This window comes from Dipodomys spectabilis, unplaced genomic scaffold (genome assembly GCF_019054845.1).
Source record: "Dipodomys spectabilis isolate Male_0828 unplaced genomic scaffold, ASM1905484v1 ptg000095l, whole genome shotgun sequence".
Classification (NCBI taxonomy): domain Eukaryota; kingdom Metazoa; phylum Chordata; class Mammalia; order Rodentia; family Heteromyidae; genus Dipodomys; species Dipodomys spectabilis.
In genome coordinates, this window is record NW_024870772.1 from 23,507,749 (window position 1) to 23,530,755 (window position 23,007).

General features: G+C 34.7%; 1 protein-coding gene across 1 annotated transcript in view; it reads left to right on the forward strand.

Annotated features, from left to right (window-relative positions):
• Positions 1-23,007, forward strand: part of Rb1 (RB transcriptional corepressor 1) — a 133,845-nt gene that overhangs the window by 34,766 nt on the left and 76,072 nt on the right. The window contains exons 7-16 of the mRNA XM_042685770.1: positions 1,913-2,023; positions 4,045-4,187; positions 7,106-7,183; positions 9,750-9,859; positions 11,601-11,678; positions 17,063-17,150; positions 20,312-20,428; positions 21,711-21,767; positions 22,208-22,239; positions 22,322-22,398. Coding sequence (XP_042541704.1) covers positions 1,913-2,023; positions 4,045-4,187; positions 7,106-7,183; positions 9,750-9,859; positions 11,601-11,678; positions 17,063-17,150; positions 20,312-20,428; positions 21,711-21,767; positions 22,208-22,239; positions 22,322-22,398 — 891 coding nt within the window. The remainder of the gene's footprint in view (positions 1-1,912; positions 2,024-4,044; positions 4,188-7,105; positions 7,184-9,749; positions 9,860-11,600; positions 11,679-17,062; positions 17,151-20,311; positions 20,429-21,710; positions 21,768-22,207; positions 22,240-22,321; positions 22,399-23,007) is intronic.

Genomic DNA, 23,007 nt, shown 5'->3' on the forward strand with positions numbered 1-23,007 from the left:
GAATGTGTATATATACAGTCTGACAAAAATGGATAGAATAGGAATTAACAAATGTAATTTTCTAAAAATATTACTATCCTATATAGTGCTGTCTTTAGTGTGTAAGCATTAATTTTTCTAAAGAAAAATAGCAATAATTGCTTAAATTTAGTACGAATTTTGTTAGTTTAAGTAGTATTCTTTCTTAAAATGTTCTCTGAGGTGAGGAAGCACTATGAAAAAGCTGAGTCTAGCGTCTTTTTGTTTTTTAACTTGATATTTTGAGTTCAACCAATATATATTAAACTGCTTTGAAACAGAACGTTAGTATTCTTTCTTGTCTTGTAACCTTCCCTCTCCCTATTTTCCAATTAGTTATTTTACTATCATTTAGTTATCAAGTTAACATTTACATTCTAAAATAATAATAATTATACTTGCTTAGTCTCCAGTCTATATTTAAATCGTTTCTAAGTTTATCAGAACTCCTTTATTATAATGACTCCATTTCTGAGTTCTTTATTTTGACTCATTTTTTTCTGGCTATTTTTGTTGTTGTTGTACTCCCCCCAAAAAATCAAGATCGGGTTTAACATATTTAAATAGGAATAAAAATTATTGTTATAAAATTATAAATGAAGTATATTCTGAGAATTGTTGTACTCCCCCAACCCCCCCAACGTTGGCTATTTTTATCTTAGGTCTTTCTGTTTTGAGCTATTTTTGTAATGGTATTATTTGTTTCTGAGCTTTTTTCTTAGCTTATCTACCTCCTGCTTTTGTATAATTTGTGATCTGAGTAAGTAGCTCAGGCTAGCCTCGCATTTTCAATTCCCTGTCTTTGCTTCTGGATTTACAGATTGTAAGCAGGTTCTAACATGCCTGGTGAATTCTTTAAGTTCTTTTTTTTTTTTAAAGACTCTTTTCAATATTAGGTTCTTCATTTGAGTTTTTCCCATAAATATATATTTTCTTTTCTATTTTATTTTATTGTAAAGGTGATGTACAGAGGGGTTACAGTTATATAAGTAAGGTAATGAGTACATTTCTTGTCCAACAATGTAACCCTCCCTCTTTTCCTCCCAAATTCCTTGCTCCCCTATTCTCCTTTTGTAAAGTTCATTTCCAGCATAGTGTCTTGTGAGTATTACTGTTGAATTGGTTCATCCTTTGTCCTTTGTCTCACTATTTTGTTATTTGTGACTCTGTTTTCCTTTTCTGTGATGTATTTGTGTAATTGCTGTTCTTACCTGCTTTTTTGTTTTAAATCTTGCTGAGACTTTATGCAGCTGACCCTGACTTGATATTTTCTCTGAGGTAGTTTGAAGAGAATCTCTCTTCATCTATCTTCTACATAATCCATAACTTGTTTGTGTTTCCCAAAGAATATCAGTGTACAAACAGGCATTATTAATGTCTTTTTCTAGCCAGAAGGTAAAGGAGACTAGAGAATCATCTAGAGTAATGTAAGACTTTGTGGTTCTGAGTTTTTGTTAGAATAACCTTTATAATTCTTCTTTCTATAGTAGAATTGTGTCAGGATGAACTTTTATGAACATAATTAAAAAGTTGTATGTATTGTGCTTCAAAATCTTTTTCAAAACTAATCATTTTCAAAACTAATACATTATGTAGTTCATACCAAAAAAACTGGAAAAGTTTTTTTTCTTGGCACTACTGGTGTTTGAACTCAGGGACTCATGGTTGCTAGGCTGCTGTAATACTAATAAGCCATTCCTCTAGTTCTGGAAAAAAAGTTTTTCAGAAGCAAAACTTATATACAGAATTAACTACTCATACACAATTAATTATAATGTAAAGTGTAAAATGATTATCAAATAACTGAACACTGAGATGCCCAAACCCACAATTTTCTCTTGAGTTAAACATTTCATCTCTAACTTTCCTTAAAAATGTGAATCTTTATTTTCAGGGGAAGTATTGCAAATGGAAGATGACCTGGTAATCTCATTTCAGTTAATGCTGTGTGTGCTGGACTATTTTATCAAGCTCTCACCTCCTGCGTTACTCAAAGAGCCATATAGTAAGTACTTTAAATAATGTATGTCCCTTGTCCTTTGTCTTCAACATTTATTGAATATCTAGTATATTCAGTTTTATTCGCAAACTGAAAACGTCAAATACGGATTGTGCACTTGTGCTTGACAGCTTTCCATTACTGTAACAAGTATGGGTGATAATCATCTTATATAGAAAAAACAATTATTTTAGTTCATAGGTTTGAAGGTTCCAGTCCATGATAAATTTGGCCTGTTAAGCCTGTGGCAAGGTAGCACATTGTGGTGGAAATGCATGGTAGAACAAAACTGTTTACCATAGGGTGAAGGAATAAAAGACAAATAAAGAAGGAGTTATAGTCCTACTGTCCTTTGGGAAATAGGAAAGTTTTTCCAGTTGTAGAAAATCAAAGAATACCAACAAAAAAGATAGTATTTGAAAATGAGTATTGACCAGTAGTTAACACTGGGGGAAGGCATTGTATTGAAAAAATTGAATGAAAGTATTTCCCATAAATAAGAGTAAGAGGTAAGACAAAGATATCAATGGAACTGTGTGGAAAAATCATCCCATTCTACAGGGACAGCTTAATTACTGTTAGTGGTGTATGCTATAATAACTATGATTTTTTGTAAGTAAACTGTAAGTGATATTATGTTAGTGATGAGATGGGAAGGTATTTGATTAACAACTATTTCTAATATAATGAAATAGCGTTTTACAAAGATGGGTATATTCTTCTTAGACTAGAAGTTCTTCCTTTGGTAGCGTTGGTGGTAGGATATAAAAAATCACTTATTATACTACAGAAAAATGTAAATTTCCTGGAGCTAGATTCATTCCTTTCTCCTATAATGTTATTAATACATGTAGATGGAAAATCAAGCAATGAAGTCTCAAAGTGTTGTTGAAGAGGCTGAAAGACTGAAGCACAATTAATCTCTGATAACATTAAGTTAATGGAAAAATGTAGTCTTGAATAGAATTTTGCAAATTTTCATTTAGGAAACAACATACAAAGTAAAAGAAATGAATTTTAAATTCTAGAAAAAATAAATTTGCTTCACATTTTTTTCTAACTTTAAAATTTTTCCTTTTCTTTACTTCCACCTTTTTGGTGTTCTAATGTCAATAAGTTGATGTCATGTTTTTCTTTCAGTTAATATATTTTTTCTTTTGGATAATTCAGATCTGTACTTAATTCTTTAAGTACTATTTTGAATACAAACCAAGAGAAGATATTGAATTTATTGAGTATAGTGAATTTCAAATTTACTTTTGTGTGGAGAATTTTAAATGAATACAAAAGAAGACAGTGAGGACAGTAGTATATGTTTCCACATTCTTAACACTTAGCATCAACAGACAATGAATTGTCAGTCTGTAGCCCCATCTCCTGCCCAATTCCTCCAGCAGTATTTTCTTGAAGCATATCCTTAAATATGTTTTCATCCTTGTCTCTTCCACTGAATGTCTGTAAAGAAATTTTTAAAGCAAAATGGCAGTCATATCATATCTAAAAACTAGTTTTTATACTATATTTAGAAATTGAATTTATAAATATTTGCTCATTTATTTAAGGCTATAAGATGAAAGTAGTTTTTGCTCTTGCAAACTGAGTAGGATACACTTAGAATTAGTTTCTAAAGTGACTATTTCTCTGACTTCTGTATGTATCTATATGGATTTATAGGCATTGTAGTTCCTTTTGGACTATTTGGGGCAGGAAAACATAGGGATGGCAAAAGCTAATATCAAAATATAACTTACAATATGAATTCAGGGCTTGGGGAAGAGTGATTACCTAGAATGTGCAAAGGTCTCGGTTCTATCACTAGCACCCCACCTCCAAAAAAGTGAACAAATAAAAATAAAAGGATAGTAGATATTAAATAATTAAGTAAAATTGTTGTCTTTGTAATGATAAGTAAAAGAAATAAAACAATATCAATATTTTTCTGACTTTTCTGGTTAAAATGAGAATATCTCATTATTTTATACAGTGACCATATGTAGTTGTTCTTACCTAATTTACTATTTTTACAGAAACAGCGGTAATACCTACTAATGGTTCACCTCGAACACCCAGGCGAGGTCAGAACAGAAGTGCACGAGTAGCAAGACAACTAGAAAATGATACAAGAATTATTGAAGTTCTCTGCAAAGAACATGAATGTAATATAGATGAGGTAAATGTATGATACCTTTAGAACAGTTAAAGTAAATTTAGATATAAGTGCTAACAAAAAATACTTCTTTAACAAGGAGCATATTTTTTTTGCCTTTTTCCTCTTGACTAAGGCTTAAACTCATTACCATACTCTCTCTCTGCTGTTTACTCTACCACTTGAGCCATACCTCCACTTCTGGCCTTTACCTGGCTTTTTGTAAGTAAGAGTCAGATTTGTCTGCCTAGGTTGGCTTTGAATCTCATTTCTCAAATCTCAGACTCTTGAATAGTTAGGATTATAGGTATAGAACACTAGTTCCTGGAAGAAAGCTTATTTTCTTAAATTATTGTTTTTAACTGGTTGTACAAAGGAGTTGCCAATTAACAAGGAATTTTATGAACAGAATCTTGATTTCAACATTCTCACCCATCCTTCCCTATTAACCTCTCCCTCACTCTACTTAATTTTGTAGAATATACATTGGATTCTTGACTGAATTTTCCCCTTCTTCTTTTGTTCCCTTTCCCTTTGACCCCACCCCATCCCTTTTGAGTACCAACTGTCTGGTATTTTATTTTGCTGAACTTTGATTTTACCTTTCTAAGGAATTACACTATTTCAAATCTCCCTAGAATCTACCATATTTCAGTTATATTTGTATATACTTGCATACCACCCAAATATTTACTTACGAGTTTGTAAGCTAAATCTAACTTATTGGTAAAGTAGAAGGTAGAAAATGATATTAAATTACTCCCAAGCTTGGAAAAGAAAGTTAAATAAATGAAAGTTTTTAAAAATTCAGTAACCTATTACAAGTATAAAATAGCCAGTAGTATAATTGTAGGTTTTCTGACTATGATTTTTTTTTTCTTTTTTGGGATGGTCCTGGGGTTGAACTCAGGGTCTGGCTTTTTTGATCAAGGCCAACAGTTTATTATCTGGGCCATACTTCCACTTCTGGCCTTTTGGTGGTTAGTTAGAGAGAAGGTTCTCATGGACTTTCCTGCCTAGGTTGGCTTCTGACTCTGATCCTCTGATCTCAGCCTCCTAAGTAAGCAGCTAGGATTACAGCATGAGCCACTGACACCTGACTGGACTATGATTTTTTTCATTTCTGTCAATTAGGTGTACTTGGGTATCATTCCCTCTCCCATCCACCCCCTTCCCATTGTTCTTGAGGTTTTGTGTTCAAACTTTGAGCCACAGATCAACTTCCAATTTTTTTTTTTTTTTGGGTCCGGTCGTGGGCCCTGAACTCTGGGCCTGGGCACTGTCCCTCAGCTCTTCAGCTCAAGGCTAGCGCTCTACCTCTTGCGCCACAGCACCACTTCTGGCTTTTTTCTTTTTTCTTATGTGGTGCTGAGGAATTGAACCCAGGGCCTCAGGCATGCAAGGCAAGCATTCTACCACTGAGCCAACTTCCCAGCCCTCAACTTCCAATTTTTTGAGGTGGTTAATTGGAATTAAGAGTGTCATGGACTTTCCTGCCTGGGCTGGCTTTGAACTGCTGTCCTCAGATCTCAGCCTTCTGAGTAGTTAGGATTATAGCCACAACACCTTGCTACTTGGGGCTTTTATGTTTTTATTTCATTTTATTTTTGTGGCAGTCCTGTGGCTTAAATTCAGTATCTGGGCACTGTCCCTGAGCTTCTTTGGCTCCAGGATAATGCTCTAGCACTTGAGTCACAGCACCACTTCTGGCCTTTTCTGAATAGTTTATTGGAGAAAAGAGTCTCATGGACTTTTCTGCCACAGCTGGCTTTGAACTGCAATGTGAGCCACCATTACCTGGCTGGGGGGTTTATGTTGACATGTCCATATACTACACATACCACATACTTTGATCAGATTCACTCCTCTGTCTAACTGTAATTTTGAAAAATTTATATTATCTGTAGGGTACTTTTACATGAAACAATGCATATCCCACAAAACATTCTTATTTGGCTTGAAATAAATTACTGGGTATTTTGTGTGTAAATTATTTTCTTGCTTAAAAATTGACTTCCAGGGCTGGGAAGGTGGCTCAGTGGTAGAGCGCTTGCCTTGCATGCATGAGGCCTTGGGTTCGATTCCTCAGCACCACATAAGCAAAAAGAAAAAAGCCAGAAGTGGTGTTGTGGCTCAAGTGGTAGAGTGTTAGCCTTGAGCTGAAGAGCTGAGGGAAAGCGCCCAGGCCCAGAGTTCAGGCCCCACGACCGGACCTCCCCTCCCCCAAAAAATTGACTTCCTATTCCCTAAGCAGGTATCAGAAGATACATGTACAAAGTGGCTCAAAATATACTTTGGGGAGAAATCAGAGGCAGTGCAGAAGAGTTGTGGCTTTTGGTGGTAGACAAGTAGATTTTCATTCTAACTCTGTTACTTTCTACCTATACAGCTTTGGTCAACTTGCTTAATTTGTTTGAGTGCTTTTTTTTTTTTTTTGCTGGTCCTAGGGCTCGAGATCTGAGCACTGTCTCTGAGCCTCTCTGTGCTCAAGGCTACCCCACTGCCACTTGAGCCACAGCACCACTTCCAGCTTTTCTGAGTAGCTTATTGGAGATAAGAGTGTCATGGACTTTCTTGCCTGGGCTGGCTTTAAACTGTAATCCTCAGAGATCACCATACAGAGTAGATAGGATGACAGGTGTGAGCCACCAGTGCTGGCTTAGAGTGCTCTTTTAATCTTTTGTTGAATATGGAATATTGAGTTGGTTTCAGTGACTTCTCATAAATCATATTTCATGAACAGTCTCCACTTATCTCTATTTATGACTTGGAATTTGGTGCACATACATTAAAAAGTAAAAAGCAGATAATAGGAATAAGTTTCATTAATGAAAGTATACCATTAATCAAATGTGAATTATTACTTTATTCTTGTGTTAATGACAGAGATTAGACTTTAATTTGTTTTAAATTTTAATGATCATATTGTACATCTTTTTCAGGTTAAAAATGTTTATTTCAAAAATTTTATACCATTTATGAACTCCCTTGGAATTATAACTTCTAATGGACTTCCAGAGGTAATCTGAAAGAAAATTTAATTTAAAAAGTAATATGTTTTAAGACTTTGGGGAGGGAGGATAGTTTATATTTCTTTTTTCCTGGTATTGGGACTTGAACTCAGGGCTTCATTATCTTGTCTTTTTCACTCCTGGCTAACACCCATATTTGAGCCATGTTTCAAGTTCTGGCTTTTTGCTGGTTAAATGGAGATAAGAGTCTTATATTTGTCTATTCTGTACTGACTTTAAACTTTTATCCTCAAATCTTGGAGTCCTGAGTATATAGGATTATAGGTATGAGCTACCAGCAACTTGCTGTGTTCACATTAAGATCAATTTACTGTATATCAAACGTATATATACATATATTTTTTTGCCCAAAGAAAGTAATCTACCTAGGTATTGTAAAATCAAGTTTTGGATGATAAAATTTTCTTGGAATATATATTCAAATAAGCATCATTTTATGATTTGTACTAGAAATTGATCTGTACTGTTTCCAAAATTATAGTATTTTAAATTTCTAAATGCCACTATATATCTAAATATAGTACAACTAAACACACAAATTTGATTATAGAGCCATGCACAAAGTTCTTAGATACTTGGGAAGTTGAAATTGGGAAGGTCACAGTTCAAGGCCCACCTGTTTGTGAGACTATCTCAAAAGAAAATGCTGGACTAATGGTGGGCAACTGCCATCCTAGCTGCTGTGGGAAAAAATAGGAGATTGTAGGGTTAATTTATGGACCTTGGCAAAACTGAGTCCCTATCTGAAAATAATCAGTACAAAAAAGGACATAGAGGCATGACTCAGTGGTAGAGTACCTGCCTAGCAAGTGTGGGCAAGTAATTCAAAACCCCAGTATCATTAAACATTTTTTAAATTCTAATTTGCTTTACTAAGCTTTCTCAAACATAGGTTCTACAATTAATGCAATTAACATTATTGCATTATTGTGTTATATAATGTAGAATATCTTGGTTTTTTTTTTTGTTTGTTTTTGAACTCTGGGCCTGGGTGCTGTCCCTCAGTTCTTCAGCTCAAGGCTAGTGCCCTACCACTTGAGCAACAGTGCCACTTCTGGCTTTTTTCTGCTTATGTGGTGCTGAGGAATTGAACCCAGGGTCTCATGCATGCGAGGCAAGCACTCTACCACTGAGCCAACTTACAGCCAGAGTATCTCTTTGAGTGTCTTATTCAGCCAGGTGCCGGGGCTTATACCTGTAATCTTGGCTACTCAGGAAACTGAGATCTGAGATTATTTTTTAAAGCAAGCCCTAGGAAGAACATCCATGAGACTCTTATCTCTAGTTTATTTTAAAAAGAATCTGGAAGTGGAACTGTAGCTCAGGTGATATAGCCTTAAGCACAAAAGCTCACAGACAGCACCCAGGACCTGAGTTCAAACCCCAAGACCAAAACAAACAAAAAACAACCCAAACTGTGCTTAATAAAAATAATTTTGGTTGGAATGTATGTTATTGTATTGCAAGAATATTTGTGTTATTGGTATGCCATCCTTCTGTTTCTTTTCATATTTTGCTACAAATGTCTTTCTAGTGAGAACAAAATGACTAAGAATTTTAGGTGATATGGTGAATTGTGTGGTAAAATGGATGTTTTGCTGCATGATGAACAACTTCTCAGTGATGAAGCATATTTTATACATCCCTAATATTAGTCACCAAGACCAAATCATGAAATTAGGCAGCTGGATTGACGTTTCTGTGACCTGGCTTAGTAGCCAATTCTTGAATTCATTAATTTATTTACTAAATATTTGTTGAATATTTGTTATATGCTAGGCATTTGTGCTAGATACTGTGACACTGAGATTTAACTCTCAGTTATCCTTAAGGTGTCAGTGGGAGAGACAGTCAAATAAATAGAACATTACAAGAGTCTGCAAGAGTCTGATAGAAGTTATACACAGGGTTCTGTGTGGATCTGGGGTATATAGGTGTTTTTAAAAAGTGTTTGTAGGTGATGTGATTATTGAGCTGAGTAAGCCTTGTAAGAGATGCCATTGCTATGGGTTGGACTTTGTAAATTCAAAGGTGGAGTGATGTTTGATAATGTAGCCTATCTAGTGAATTCCAAGAAATTATTTAAGGTTGGGAGACAGGACAGAAAGAGTGGTAAGGTACGATTCTTGAGAAGTAATAAGGGACCTAGTGTTGTGTTAATGAATATTCTTACTATCTTAGGTACCAGACCTGTTTTCAACTCTAAAGAAGCTTAAATGCTTGCAGTGATGATTTTTTTCCCTTAGAATGTATTAAAATTGTAAAACAAATCTTGAGAAAATTTTTTACTTACCTTATTATGTCATATATAACTGCCAATCTATAGATGATTATTAGTGCCTAAGATAAGATAGGGACAGTGATTCAATCTAAACATGAAAAAACTGTCCTTGTATACTTAAGAAGGCAAACATACATTTAAATAAATTTCTGCCTCTCCTTTTAGACTGTAATTACATTGCATGTGAAATGTATAAAAATTCTTGAATGAAATCTGCTAATGTATGCTGAGAGATATAATTACACAAAAAGATAAGCTATGATTTTTTTTAAGGTTGAAAGTCTCTCTAAACGATATGAAGAAATTTATCTTAAAAATAAAGATCTTGATGCACGATTATTTTTGGATCATGATCAAACTCTTCAGACTGATCCTATAGACAGGTATTGAACATAATATACGTTTATTTATTGGTATGTCTTTTTTATAGAGTAAATGTGAGTAAATCAAATCTGTTTTATTGACTTTTAAATAATAATAATAATGTGCTGTAATAAAGAAGACAACAGTATTTTCAATAGGTAAAATGTATTAATAGAGATTTTATGTAAATTTAAGTAAATATAAATAATTTTGTGCAAGTTCCACCATTTATGTAAAGTACAACAATTATCTTTTTTATCTAGCTGACTATAGTAATTTTTTTTTTCTTTTTTGCTAGTCCTGGGGCTTGAACTTCGGGCCTAAACACTGTTCCCGAGGTCTTTTTGCTCAAGGCTAGCATTCTACCACTTGAGCCACAGTGCCACTTCGGCTTTTTTTCTGTGTGTGTGATACTGAGGAATCGGACCCAGAGCTTCATGGATGTTAGGCAAACACTCTACCACTAAGCCACATTCCCAGCCCTATAGTAATTTTTTAAATGTACATTTAAAGTGGTAGCGGTTGGGTGCTGGTGGCCCACACCTGTAATCTAGCTACTCAGGAGGCTAAGATTTTAGGATTGCCGTTCAAAGCCAACCCACGCAGGCAAGAGGAGACTCTTATCTCCAGTTAACCATCCCAAAACCCGAAAGTGGAGCTGTGACTCAAAGTGTTAAAGCACTAATATTGAGCAAAAGAACTCAGGGACAATGCCCAGGCCCTATGAGTTCAAGCCCTATGACTGACAGAAAAAAAAAAAAGAGAGAGAGAGAAAGAAAATGTTAGAGCAAATGCTTGTACCATCACATAAATGGTAATTAACTAAGGTTAAAACTTAAGAAAAATAAATAATTTTAAAATAAATATTTCTTCTCTTTTTCAAAAAAAGGAAATGATTAGTAGTTGGGCACTTGGTGGCTCGCTCCTGTAATCTTAACTCTTTAGGAGACAGGCCTGGAGTATGGTAATTGAAAGCAGCCTGGATAGAAAAGTTCATGAGACTCTATCTTCAGCTAACCAGCCTAAACCTGGTGTGGCTCAAGTAGTAGGGCACCCGCAGAGAGCAAGAAAGCCTGTGGAGAAGCTGAGTTCAAGCCCTAGTATTGGTAAAAAGAAAGTAGAAATGGTTGGATTAATTTGGAGACTCAAGTGGTAGTCTGTTTTTCTCCATCATTTTAATCTATTGCCTGCCTACCTCATTTAAAAAATTAAGAAAATATATACTCTGGGATTAACAGAAAGAATCCCAAAATTAGAACTGTTGACAGTTATTATTAAACAGTTTGTGACTGATCATAAGTAAGGTTAATTTTGTTTTTAGGAGGAAATCTTTCTATGTGAAATTGAAAGTACTACATTTAATTTTGAATAAAATACAGTAAAATATTTCTCTTTTTTTTTTGGGGGGTCGGCTGTGAGGCTTGAACTCTAATTTTAAGTAGAAATATATAACTTGAGCCTCAATGTTTAAAATTCTTAAAGTTTGATTAATACTACCAGCTACTACTACCAGTACTATTACCATTCAAAAACATTTGACTTTTTTTCCACATTTAAGAAAAATACTGAATGGTTGCTGTGCCTTTGTCATAAACCTATTGGAAAGAAACACATACTTAAGTAAAACAAGAAAAATTTAAGGAGCAGTTTAGTTAACTATTAGTTCTCCTACTGACTTACTATGTTGTATGATATATGAGACAACAGGAGGTATTATACGGTTTTGTTGTTGTTGTATGAATGACTTTGCTTATCATTTAGTTTTGAGATGCAGAGAACACCACGAAAATGTAACCCTGATGAAGAAGTGAATGTGATTCCTCCACATACTCCAGTTAGGTATGGATTTTCTTACTTGTAATTTTCATTGTAATTGTTTATTCAATGGCTTATAATGCTTCAGGTTTATCTATTTGTTTCATCTTGTATTTGTACATACATGTAATGTATTGAGAGATCTTTGTGTCCTTTATATGAGTTGCTTAGGTTACAGTTATCAGACCTAGATACGTCTGTTCAGAAGGATTATGTGTGATTCACCTTACTAAAGAAAAAATATTACATTTGATCTACATATTCTTAAGGGATTTGAACTTTTTTTTATTTAAGTAGTTGTACAAAGAAGTTCCCATTCTACAAAACAGTGTATGAGTACAAAGTGTCTGACAACATTGTCACCCATCTCTCTTAACCCATCCCTTCTCTCACTTTTTTTCTTTAATTGAGATTAGGTGATTACATAAATTTCACATATTTCACAGTATTGTAGAATAGTGATACTTAGAGTCACAAACACATTTTAACTTTCACAAGGCACATTGTCATTATCATGGTCTATAGTTTGTGAATTCTATGAGCTTTGACAATACAAGTTATTTTTCCACATCAGGTGATGTTTACATTTCTTTTCTTTTGCTTAGTGTAGGCTGTTCTCACTTATTCTGTTCCTCCTCCTGGCTTCCCTCTGTTGTGTGCATAAATCTACCATATATATGGTCCAGAACATGGAGTCATTTAGCAATGATATGACAAAATGGGTGGCTGTCCTTCGTTTCTTGAGTCCTGTTACTTTGTCATATCTTCTTGTTTTTTGTCTTTAGCATCCACATATCAGGGAGACCGTGTGTCATTTATCTCTTTGCTCTTGGCTTACTTTGCTCAAAATAATCTGCTCTAGTTCCATCCATTTCCCTGCAAATGGCATTATTTTGTCCTTTCTAATGGCTGCATAATATTCCATTGTAGATAGGTACCACAATTTTTGGATGCACTCATCAGTAGTGAGGCATCTGGGTTGTTTAATGTTCTTTTTCTTACTCACTTGCCACATCTAATTCTTTTTTTGATTTTATCGAATCTATTCTAAAATATGAAGTCCTTTTGCCTTTTTCCTTCATTTCTGCTCCTGCCACCTTTATCCAAGACATCTTTCTGTTTCTCTTAGAGTTTCCCCAGTAACCTGCTAACTGATTTTTTTACTTCTGCTTTTTATCAAAGACTGTTTCTCTCTCCCACCACCAACAAATCTATTCTCAAGAGAATTCCAAGAACAAATCAGTTTATGTATTTTCATGTTGCTATTAAAATTCTCTAATTGCTTCCAGTTGTAATTGGAATACAATGCAAATTTCTTAGCAATGCTTATAAAACTTTGTGTGATCTGACTCTTTTTTATTAATAAATTTTTTCATTATGAAAATACCGTACAGAGGGGTTACAATTACATGAGCAAGGTAATAAAGTACATTTCTTATCAAGCATTGTTGCCTCCTCCTTTGTTTCCCCTTACCCTCCCTGCTCTCCCAGATCCCCCCCTTTCGCCGCCAAAGTTGTAAAGTTCGTTTTTTGACATAACATCTTGTACATCTCATTGTTGCAATGGGTCTACCTGTATCCCTATTTAAACCATTGTTTTTTCCCTTCCCCTCCACAAATTATACCAACATCAAATACAATGAAAGGGGGGAGGGACATACAAAGCAACAAAGTAATCATAAATATGTTAGAAACAATAGCAAGAAAGAAAAACCATTTGAGTCCTTATCTTGGGGTTCATTTTACCTAACATCAACTTATCTGATTGTTTTTGCTTGTCTCAGACTTATACTAGTTATTGCAAATAAGGGAAACCATGGGACCTATGTTTCTTTGGGCCTGGCTTACTTCACTTAATATAATTTTTTCCAAGACTTTCCATACCCTAACAAATGGGCAATGTCATTCTTTCTGATGGAGGCATAGAATTCCATTGTGTATATATACCACATTTTCTTGATCCATTCATTTACTGAGAGGCAGCTGGGTTGGTTCCATATCTTAGCTATGGTAAACAATGCTGCAGTAAACATAGTTGTGCTGGTAGCTTTAGTATGGTCTTGTTTGTAATCATTTGGGTAAATGCCCAAAAGTGGGTGATCTGACTCTTGTTCCTTCTCCAAACTCATCTCCATTTCTTGTTTACTCTGCTTGGGCACACATTGGTCATCTTCTTTTTCAATTCTGTAAGTTATTTTGTATTTGCAAATTTTTACATTTGGTATCTTCTTTCTGAAATTCTTCTTTATTTCCTTTCCGTGGACTTCCAGCTGCTACTCTTCCTTTATGGTTAGCACATATACTGCTTTAAAAAAAAAAAAAAAAGAAAGATCTCCTAGCCAGACACCACTAGCTTACGCCTGTAATCCTAACTACTCAGGAGGCTGGGCTTTGAGGATTGTGGGTCAAAGTCATCCAGGCAGACAAATCTGAGAAGCTATTATCTCCACTCTAGCAAAAACTTGGAAGTGGAGGTGTGGCTCAAGTAATAGAAATGAAAAACTAATAGGCAAGAGTCTGAGGCCCTTAGTTCAAGCCCCAGTACCAGGACCAAAAACAAAAAAAAGATAATTTAAAAAATTTACTCTTTCTCATAGCATCTAGTCCTATTCCTTTATAGCCTTATCACATAATTATTATAAATTCATTTGTGTGTAGCTTGCTTTTCATTTATATCCATGATAGTTTAGTTTAAATTCCAAACTATATGGACCATAACTTTTTTTGTTAACCATTTATAATTAAGGCCTACCTTGGTACATAGAAGACAAATAGTATATTTCAAATGACTGTACAGACACATAAACATACACATTTCATATAAATATAGTAATAGAGTTACAGGAAAGTTCAGATGACAGAGTAAATTTTATATGGTGATATCTAAACAGAATTTTGAAATACTTCATGAGACAAGAATTTCAGGGGTTGGTAATAGCCACATATAAAAGCATTGAAATGTGAAATGACATAGTGTATCTGGTGAATTGTTAGCAGCCTTGTGTTAATTGTAAAATGGGAGGATAAAACAGCTGGAAGATCTTCTATGGTGTGTTCACAACTGTGGATGAGGTAGCCTGTTCAGTAAGTGGATAATACACTGAGTAAGGATAAAGTCAGGCTTGATTTTTTTTTTTTTTTTGGTCAGTTGTGGAGCTTGAACTCTGGGCTTGGGCTCTATCTTCAGCTCAAGGTGAGCGCTCTACCTCTTGAGCCACAGCACCACTTCCGGTTTTCTGGTGGTTAATTGGATATAAGAGTCTCACAGACTTTTCTGCCTAGGCTGGCTTTGAACAGTGATCCTCAGATCTCAGCCTCCTCAGTAGCTAGGATTACAGGCATGAGCCACCAGTGACCAGCTGATTTTTTTATTTTTATTTTTTGTGTGCTAGTGGTTTGTGAAGGGTAAACCTCAAGAAGATAGAACATGATGAGAAATAGGCTGCCAATTTGTGTTAGTGCTTAATCAGGATGCAAATTACAATAGCCTGAGGAATTTTGTCAGAGTTTACATGGCTAGACCTTAAAACTACAATAAGTAAAAAATCTCTGGTCCTCAATATGGTCTTTAATAATTGTTATAGTGTTGTTGAGAGATGCTGACAATATGAACTAATCAAGTAGTGGTGGGAATATAGGAACCAAAATAAGATTAATAAGTATTTGATGAATATGTTTATGGATTATTAGTCTTATAACATTTATGGAAGCAAATAGTAAGCATTAAGATTGATACATGAAAAATAAATTGTGCATGAAAATAGATGTGACTGTCTGAAGAGGCCAAGAATGGATGGCAAGGTGTTCAGCAGTAAGAACACTAGCACTTAAGCACTGGGTAGAAGTTAGTTTTTTAGAAGAAGACTATAGTTATGGAGCCTAATGTTAAAAGCCATGAAAACCAAAGGAGGCTACTGAGTTTCAGGAAAGAGCTGCTTCAGGGAAGTCTCATTTCATAGAACAAATGAGAAAGGTCTTTTGGTTTTTAGCAGATGAACAGATACAAAAGCCACATGGAAATATGTTTGAAGAGTGTAGTATAGATATCATATTAGAGAGTCTTTTCTGAGAACACTGAGCATGGTTTTTTGGTTGTTGTTTATTTTTTTGTTGTCCATTGTTTTGTGGGTCATGGAGCTTGAACTTAGGGCCTACGCACTGTCCTTGAGCTCTTTTTGTTTAAGGCTAGTGGTCTACCACCTCAAGCCACAGCTCCACTTCTGTTTTCTGGTAATTAATTGGAGATTAGAGACTCACAGGTTGGCTTTGAATGATGACCCTTAGATCTCAGCCTCCTGAAAAGCTAGAATGACTGGTATGAGCCATCAGCACCCGGCCTGAATATGTTTTGCTAGGTAGATCTCGTCAGTTCTAAACAGTGTTGTACAGTTCTTTTCATCCTTAAGCAATGTCTGAAATGTAATACTCTCCAAAAACTGGAATACTAGTTTTTACTATACACCACACACACAGATGTTACTGTTACCATGCTTGTTATAGAATGAGCCAGGTGCCAGTGGCTCACACCTGTAACCCTAGCTACTCAGGAGGCTGAGATCAGAAGATCGTGGTTCAAAGCTAGCCCAAGCAGGAGACTCCATGAGATTCTGATCTCCAATAAACTACTCAAAAAAAGCTGGAAGTGGCATTGTGGCTCAAATGGTAGAGCATTCTCCTTGAACACAAAGAAGCTCAAAGATAGCACCCAGGCCCAGAGTTCAAGCCCCTGGACCAGAAAAAAAAATATGGAATGAAAGAGATTTTAAGAGATTAATTTAATCTTTTTCTTTAACGATGGTAACTTTTAAGGTATCTAGGACTTTGATATCCTTTCTTCTTGTAGATCTTTGAAAGAAAATCTCTTTACCTGAGTTACTAAATACCTATTGTCTTTATTTGAAAGTGTCTTATGCCAGCTATTTCTCCATATTATATGAAAATATATTATGCCACAATAACGTCATCTATTTGGCCAATTAATGTTATATTAACATATTTCAGTTTATTAGTTAATGTATCAGTTCTATAATTATAAACTTACTGATTACAAGCTTGCTGAGCTGAGATTTTACCACTTGAGCCATGCCTCCAAACCAGCTTTTGGCTTTTTTTTTGAAATGGAGTCTCACATAGACTTTTCTGCAAACAGTTGGCTTTAATTTCATCTTCCTGAATAGCTTGAATGACAGACATGAACCACCTGCATAAGCAATAAGGTCAAACTCCTGATCCTCAGACTTTTGAGCACTGAGATTTACATGCATACACAGTCATACCTGGCTGTTAATAAGGCCTTATTTCAGTGAACTTTTAAAAGATAACTAGAAGACAGTGTATTAGAAGATGTGTTTAATATGTTTCTCTCCTTCTTCCCTTAATCGATTAATGCTCCTTTTTTTCCCCTGTAGGACTGTTATGAATACTATCCAGCAGTTAATGATGATTTTAAATTCAGCAAATGATCAACCATCTGAAAATCTGATTGCCTATTTCAATGTAAGCCATATATTAAACATTATTTTTCATGATACTTTGGCAAAGAAATTTGAAATTAGAAGTTAAAATACTATTTTAAAGCACTTACCTCTTGCTTAATATATCTTTCATGCTTTCTTAACCCCCTAAATTAGAATTATTGGTGATACAATTTTATTTTCAGATTATCTTACATCTGTCATTTTCCTTGCACATCATTCTTTTTTGCAAGTTATATGTTATTTTTGATATAATTTTCTTCCTTCAGATTTTTTAAAAATTCTTTTAGTAAGATTAGTTTAGGATAATATTATACTTTTTTAACTTAGAAATGACTTTATCTCTATTTTGTGAGAGGTGGTTTAGCTGGATCTTCAGCTCTCGTTTGAGGTTTACTTTGAGAAGTTTAAAATATTGCTTTATTATTCTGTTGATATCATTTCACTATTTTTTGGTTCCTATTGTTGCTAAATTTAAGAAGTCTTGTGTCAGTGTAGTGTTTTTTTTTTATAGCTACTCTATCTCTTCTCTTTGGTTACATTTAAGATATATTCTTTAAAGGTAATGTCAGATAGGACTGAATACTCATCATAGTATTGTACTCTTCTTTTTTATTCTTTAACTTTCTTTCTTTTTTTTTTTTTGAGGGCTGTGGGGCTTGAACTCTAGGCCTGAACACTGTCCCTCAGCTCTTCAGCTCAAGGTTAGCACTCTACCACTTAAGCCACAGTGCCATTTCCAGCCTTTTCTGTTTATGAGGAATTGAACCCAGGGCTTCATTCATGATGGGCAAGCCTCTACTGCTGAGCCACCTTCCCAGCCCCTCTAAGTCACTTTCATTTACAATTCTTACCTGGTGCTGTATGAATTTCAATTTGCAATCCCTAATAGACTTCCAGTTTGGCATTTGAGAGAGCCCCTGATAACCTTTCTTCTAAAAAAGGGAGAGAGAGAAAAAACAAAAACCCTAGCACCCATATTAACAGACTTACTCCCTCCTTACTTAACCTAAATGAGTAAAGGTTAGGACTCAGTGAAATGCTTATCTATACAAGGCCAGAACACTTTTTAAAATTTGGCTTATTCTAGTAATTATGTGCTTTCTACAGTGGTTAACAACTCCTACTACTATAAGATGCTTATGATTTAGTCATATGCTGTTGTCATCTCTTGCCTTGTTCTGCAGGAATAGTGAAGTAATTTCTTTCATCATATTCATAATTGTGTTGGCTTAGAACTAATTTTGCTTGTCCAACTGGTATTAAGTTGCTTTTGTCTATGAGTTATCTGTAGGACAAGAATATTTGCCATAACATACCTATCCAATTGCCTGAACTGTTAGCAAGGATAATGATAGAAGTTAAAAGAAGGATAATCTCTTCTCAAATATTATTTTGAGTATTTTTCCAGTGTTGCACAAAATAGGAGCTTTTGTTTTCATTTTAATTTCTTTAGTTAGGCAGAAAATTCTGCCTGAAAGACATTCTGTCTAGTTCAATTTAAAGCTTAACTTTTAAAATGAAGCTTTATAGCTTAACTGCAGTTTCATGTAGATGACAGATTGTCTCAGAGTAAGTATGTCTTAGAGATCATTACATTTTTCCTTGATTTCACTTCTTCATTAGTTCAAGTTCCTTTTTTTTTTTTTTTTTTTTGGTGCCTGTCCTGTGGCTTGAATTTAGGGCCTGAATGTTGTCCCTGAGCTTTTTTACTCAGTTCTAGTGCTTTACTGCTTGAGCCATAGCTCCACTTCTGGTGGTTTTTTTTTTTTTTTTTTTTCCTTGCTTGTTGGTTGGTTTGGTAAGTAATTGGAGCTAAGAGTTTCATGGACTTTCATGTCCTAGCTGTCTTTGAACTTCCATACTCAGATCTTAGTCTCCTGAGTAGCTAGGATTACAGGTGTGAGCCACCAGTCAGTCATCTTCCCTATTTGTAAAATCTTAGAAGCTACATATGTTTTAATGAACATTTTGACAACAATGATATTGTGACGGGAAATATTTGTCACATATTTCTAAGATATATGTGTTGTTTTCTTTCAGGGATAGAATTACAGATCTCTTAAAATGTGAATTTTTTTCCAGTTCTAGGATTTGAACTCATGGTCTTATACTTGCTTGGCTTGCTTGCTTGGCTGGTCCTCTACTATTTGAGCCATGCCTCCAGCCTATTCTTTTGCTGTCTATTTTGGAGATGGAAGTTGTGGACTTTTATGCCCATGCTGGTTTTGAAGTGGGATCTGCTTGATCTCAGTTTCCTGAGTATCTTAAGATTATAGTCATGAACCACCAATGACCAGCAGAATGTGAATTTTTTGAGTGATACTATATATATTACAAAGAATTATAATCAGATTTAATTTTGAAAAGTTTATTTTCATCTATGGAATACTTTGGGCACATCTTATCTATAAAGATTATAAAAAATAAGATCAATCTTTGATCAAGGTGTTAAGATATGTGTCTGATATATTTTAATGAGTTATAGGATATAATACATCATATTACTTATTGTAATATAATATCCAGTAAATTGTTTTAATGATTAAAGTTGATGTTGTCTCACCAAATGATAAAGTATTAAGACTTTCTTTTATGCCCATTTCCCCATCTGATACTTGTGAAAACATAGTTAAATGATTTGACTAATTTTTAACTCATTTAAAGCCTAACTGTGAATTGGGAAGTGATACCAAGTTCACATCTTTGTTTTGTTTTTTTCATTTGCTTTTGGGGGAAGGTAACATATATTTTAATAAACATCTTAGATGAGGAATCATGATGGGTTAAAGGAGTTAAGAAATCTGCTCAGAAGTGACGCTGTGGCTCAAGTGGTAGAGCACTCATCTTGAGCTAAAGAGCTGAGGGACAGTGCTCAGGCCCAGAGTTCAAGCCCCACGACTGACAAAAAAAAAAGAAATCAGTTCTTCCCTAGCCTAGGAACAGAAAATTTAAGTAATTTCTTTTAATAGTGTGGGTTTTTTTTATTTTTTATTTTTGGCCACTACATTCAATGGAATTCTGTTGTCTGAATATAATCTGTAGTCTTGTTTGCTTAGTTATTGTGAAAGTGTTCTTGTAGATAATTGAAATTATCTACTATGTAATAGAAAATTTAATTTCTATTGAACAGTTTTAATGAACAATCTCCTCAATATTGATTTCTCTATACATCTCTTAAAGAACTGCACAGTAAATCCAAGAGAAAATATACTGAAAAGAGTACAGAATATTGGACACATCTTTAAAGAGAAATTTGCAAAAGCCGTGGGACAAGGATGTGCTGAAATTGGGTCACAGGTAACTGAGTTAATTTCTACAATGTAGAAGTTTTAAAGGCAGTATTTAGCAATACTGTACACTACTGTAATATTTATTTGTCCAGTCCTATAAAATTCTGGTAGATAGGATAGCTATTTATGGGAAACTTCAAGGCAAACCATACCCTACCTCATTATAAAAATACAAAAGTGCATATATCTATTGTAGAAGATATACAAGGTGCAAATAAGAAAAATAATTAAAATTTCATACTATTAAAATTTTGGTGTATATATATATGAATATTCATATATACATAATGCTAATGGGTTTATATTAGCATACCATTTTCAGTGTTTATATGTATATGTAACTCAAAAATTTTATTACTCTTTCAACTGATAAACACTAGTTAGTTAAAACCTAGTGCTAATAAATTTGTTTGTCTGATTTTTGCCTGTTTTGTTAAGTTTTGTGTACAGAGATTGTTTTCTTAAGCCTACATGACTTGTTTTAAAACAAATGTTCTAGGTTACAAGTATTACACTAGGTATGTAAAGGATTTAAAATAGTGCTGGGTACATTACCTGCACTTAGTATAAATGATGCAGATTGAAATGGATTGAAGGGAAGTCAGGTAGTTAACCTATTCTCATAATAATTTCCTGTAAATGTTTACCATCAGTTATATTTAAGTCTTGAGTTTTAGATAGCTTTTGTGATTTTTAAATTTAATTATTTTTTATTTTTTGGTGCCAGTCCTGGAGCTTTTTTTTTTTTTTGGTCGGTCGTGAGTCTTGAACTCTGGGCCTGGGCGCTGTCCCTCAGCTCTTCAGCTCAAGGTGAGCGCTCTACCACTTGAGCTACAGCGCCACTTCCGGTTTTTCTGGTGGTTTATTGGAGATAGGAGTCTCACGGTCTCTCCTGCTCAGGCTGGCTTTGAACCGCGATCCTCAGATCTCAGCCTCCTGAGTAGCTAGGATTACAGGCGTGAGCCACCAGCGCCCGGCTTCCTGGAGCTTTTTTGTTCACAGCTAGTGCTCTACCATTTGAGCCATGGCTCCACTTACTGCTTTTTGGTGCTTTATTGGAGATAAGAATTCACAGACTTTTCTGCCTGGGCTGGCTTTGAACCAAGATACTCAGATCTCAGCCTCCTGAGATAACAGGCATGAGCCACTGGCACCTTGCTACTTTTGTGGTCCTTTGATAGCTCATATTTCCAAGAAGGTTCTGAAATACATTTCAAGAAAATACTTACTAAAAAGTAATTTTGTAATTTTCTAAAATATTAAGATCTTATTTTTCTTTTCCTTTGTAGAGATATAAACTTGGAGTCCGATTGTATTACCGAGTGATGGAATCTATGCTTAAATCAGTAAGTTAAAAAATATATATAGGGCTGGGAAGGTGGCTTAGTGGTAGAGTGTTTGCCTTGCATGCATGAGGCCCTGGATTTGATTCCTCAGCACCACATAAGCAGAAGGAAAAAAAAGCCGGAAGTGGCACTGTGGCTCAAGTGGTAGAGCGCTAGCCTTGAGCTGAAGAGCTGAGGGACAGCGCCCAGGCCCAGACAGGCCCCACGACCGGACCCAAAATAAAAAAAATATATATCTATCTATCTATCTCTCTCTCTATATATATAGGACATCAAGCTTACTACTGGCACAAATATCTTTAAAAATGTTTATTGTTATTCTAAAGGTGATGTACAGAGGAGTTATAGTTATATAAGTCAGGTAAAGAGTACATTTTTTTTTTTGGACAATGTCACTCACAAATAAGATTTTATTAAACTTTAAAAAAAATTTGTTTCAGGAAGAAGAACGGCTATCCATTCAAAATTTTAGGTAATTTTTAAAAATTTTGTACAAACAAGTTCTTCTTTGTATAAAAGTAAATATTTTAAAGTCATTCTTTTTCTTCCTTTAGCAAACTCCTGAATGACAATATCTTTCATATGTCTTTATTGGCGTGTGCTCTTGAAGTTGTAATGGCTACATATAGCAGTAAGTTAAATTTTAGTAAATAAACATTTTAGTTTAAAGTTAACAAAAACCCTATGGTGTGTTGTGGTTGTTTTTATTATTTTTTTGGTTTGGTTTGGTTTTGGTTGTCATGAAGATATTTAAGAGGCTTAATATCTTAATTTTTCCAGTCATTTTTGGGGGTATTATAGTAGTAGATTCTCATTGTGAACATATTGAATCCATGAAAGGTAGTTGTTGGAACTTAAGGATCTATGAGTTTGTAAAGTACCAGAAGAGCATTAAAGAGCAGCCAGTATTGAAAACACCAATATAAACTGTGCTTATGAGACCAACAGTTGAAATAGAATTCACCAGAGCCTGAATGTTTTCTTATTTGGTCTATGATTTTATACCAACTAAGATGAAAATTTAATAATTTCTGATAAATACCTATTGAGAGAGAGAGAGTCAGTCAGTTCTGGGGCTTGAACTCAGGGCCTGTGTGCTGTCTTACTTCTGGCTTTTTGGAGCTTAATTGAAGATAAGAGTCTCAGGAATTTTCATGCCCGGGCTGGCTTCAAACTCCAGTCCTCAAGGATCTTAGCTATCCTAAATAGCTAGGGTTACAGGTGTGAGCCACTGGCACCA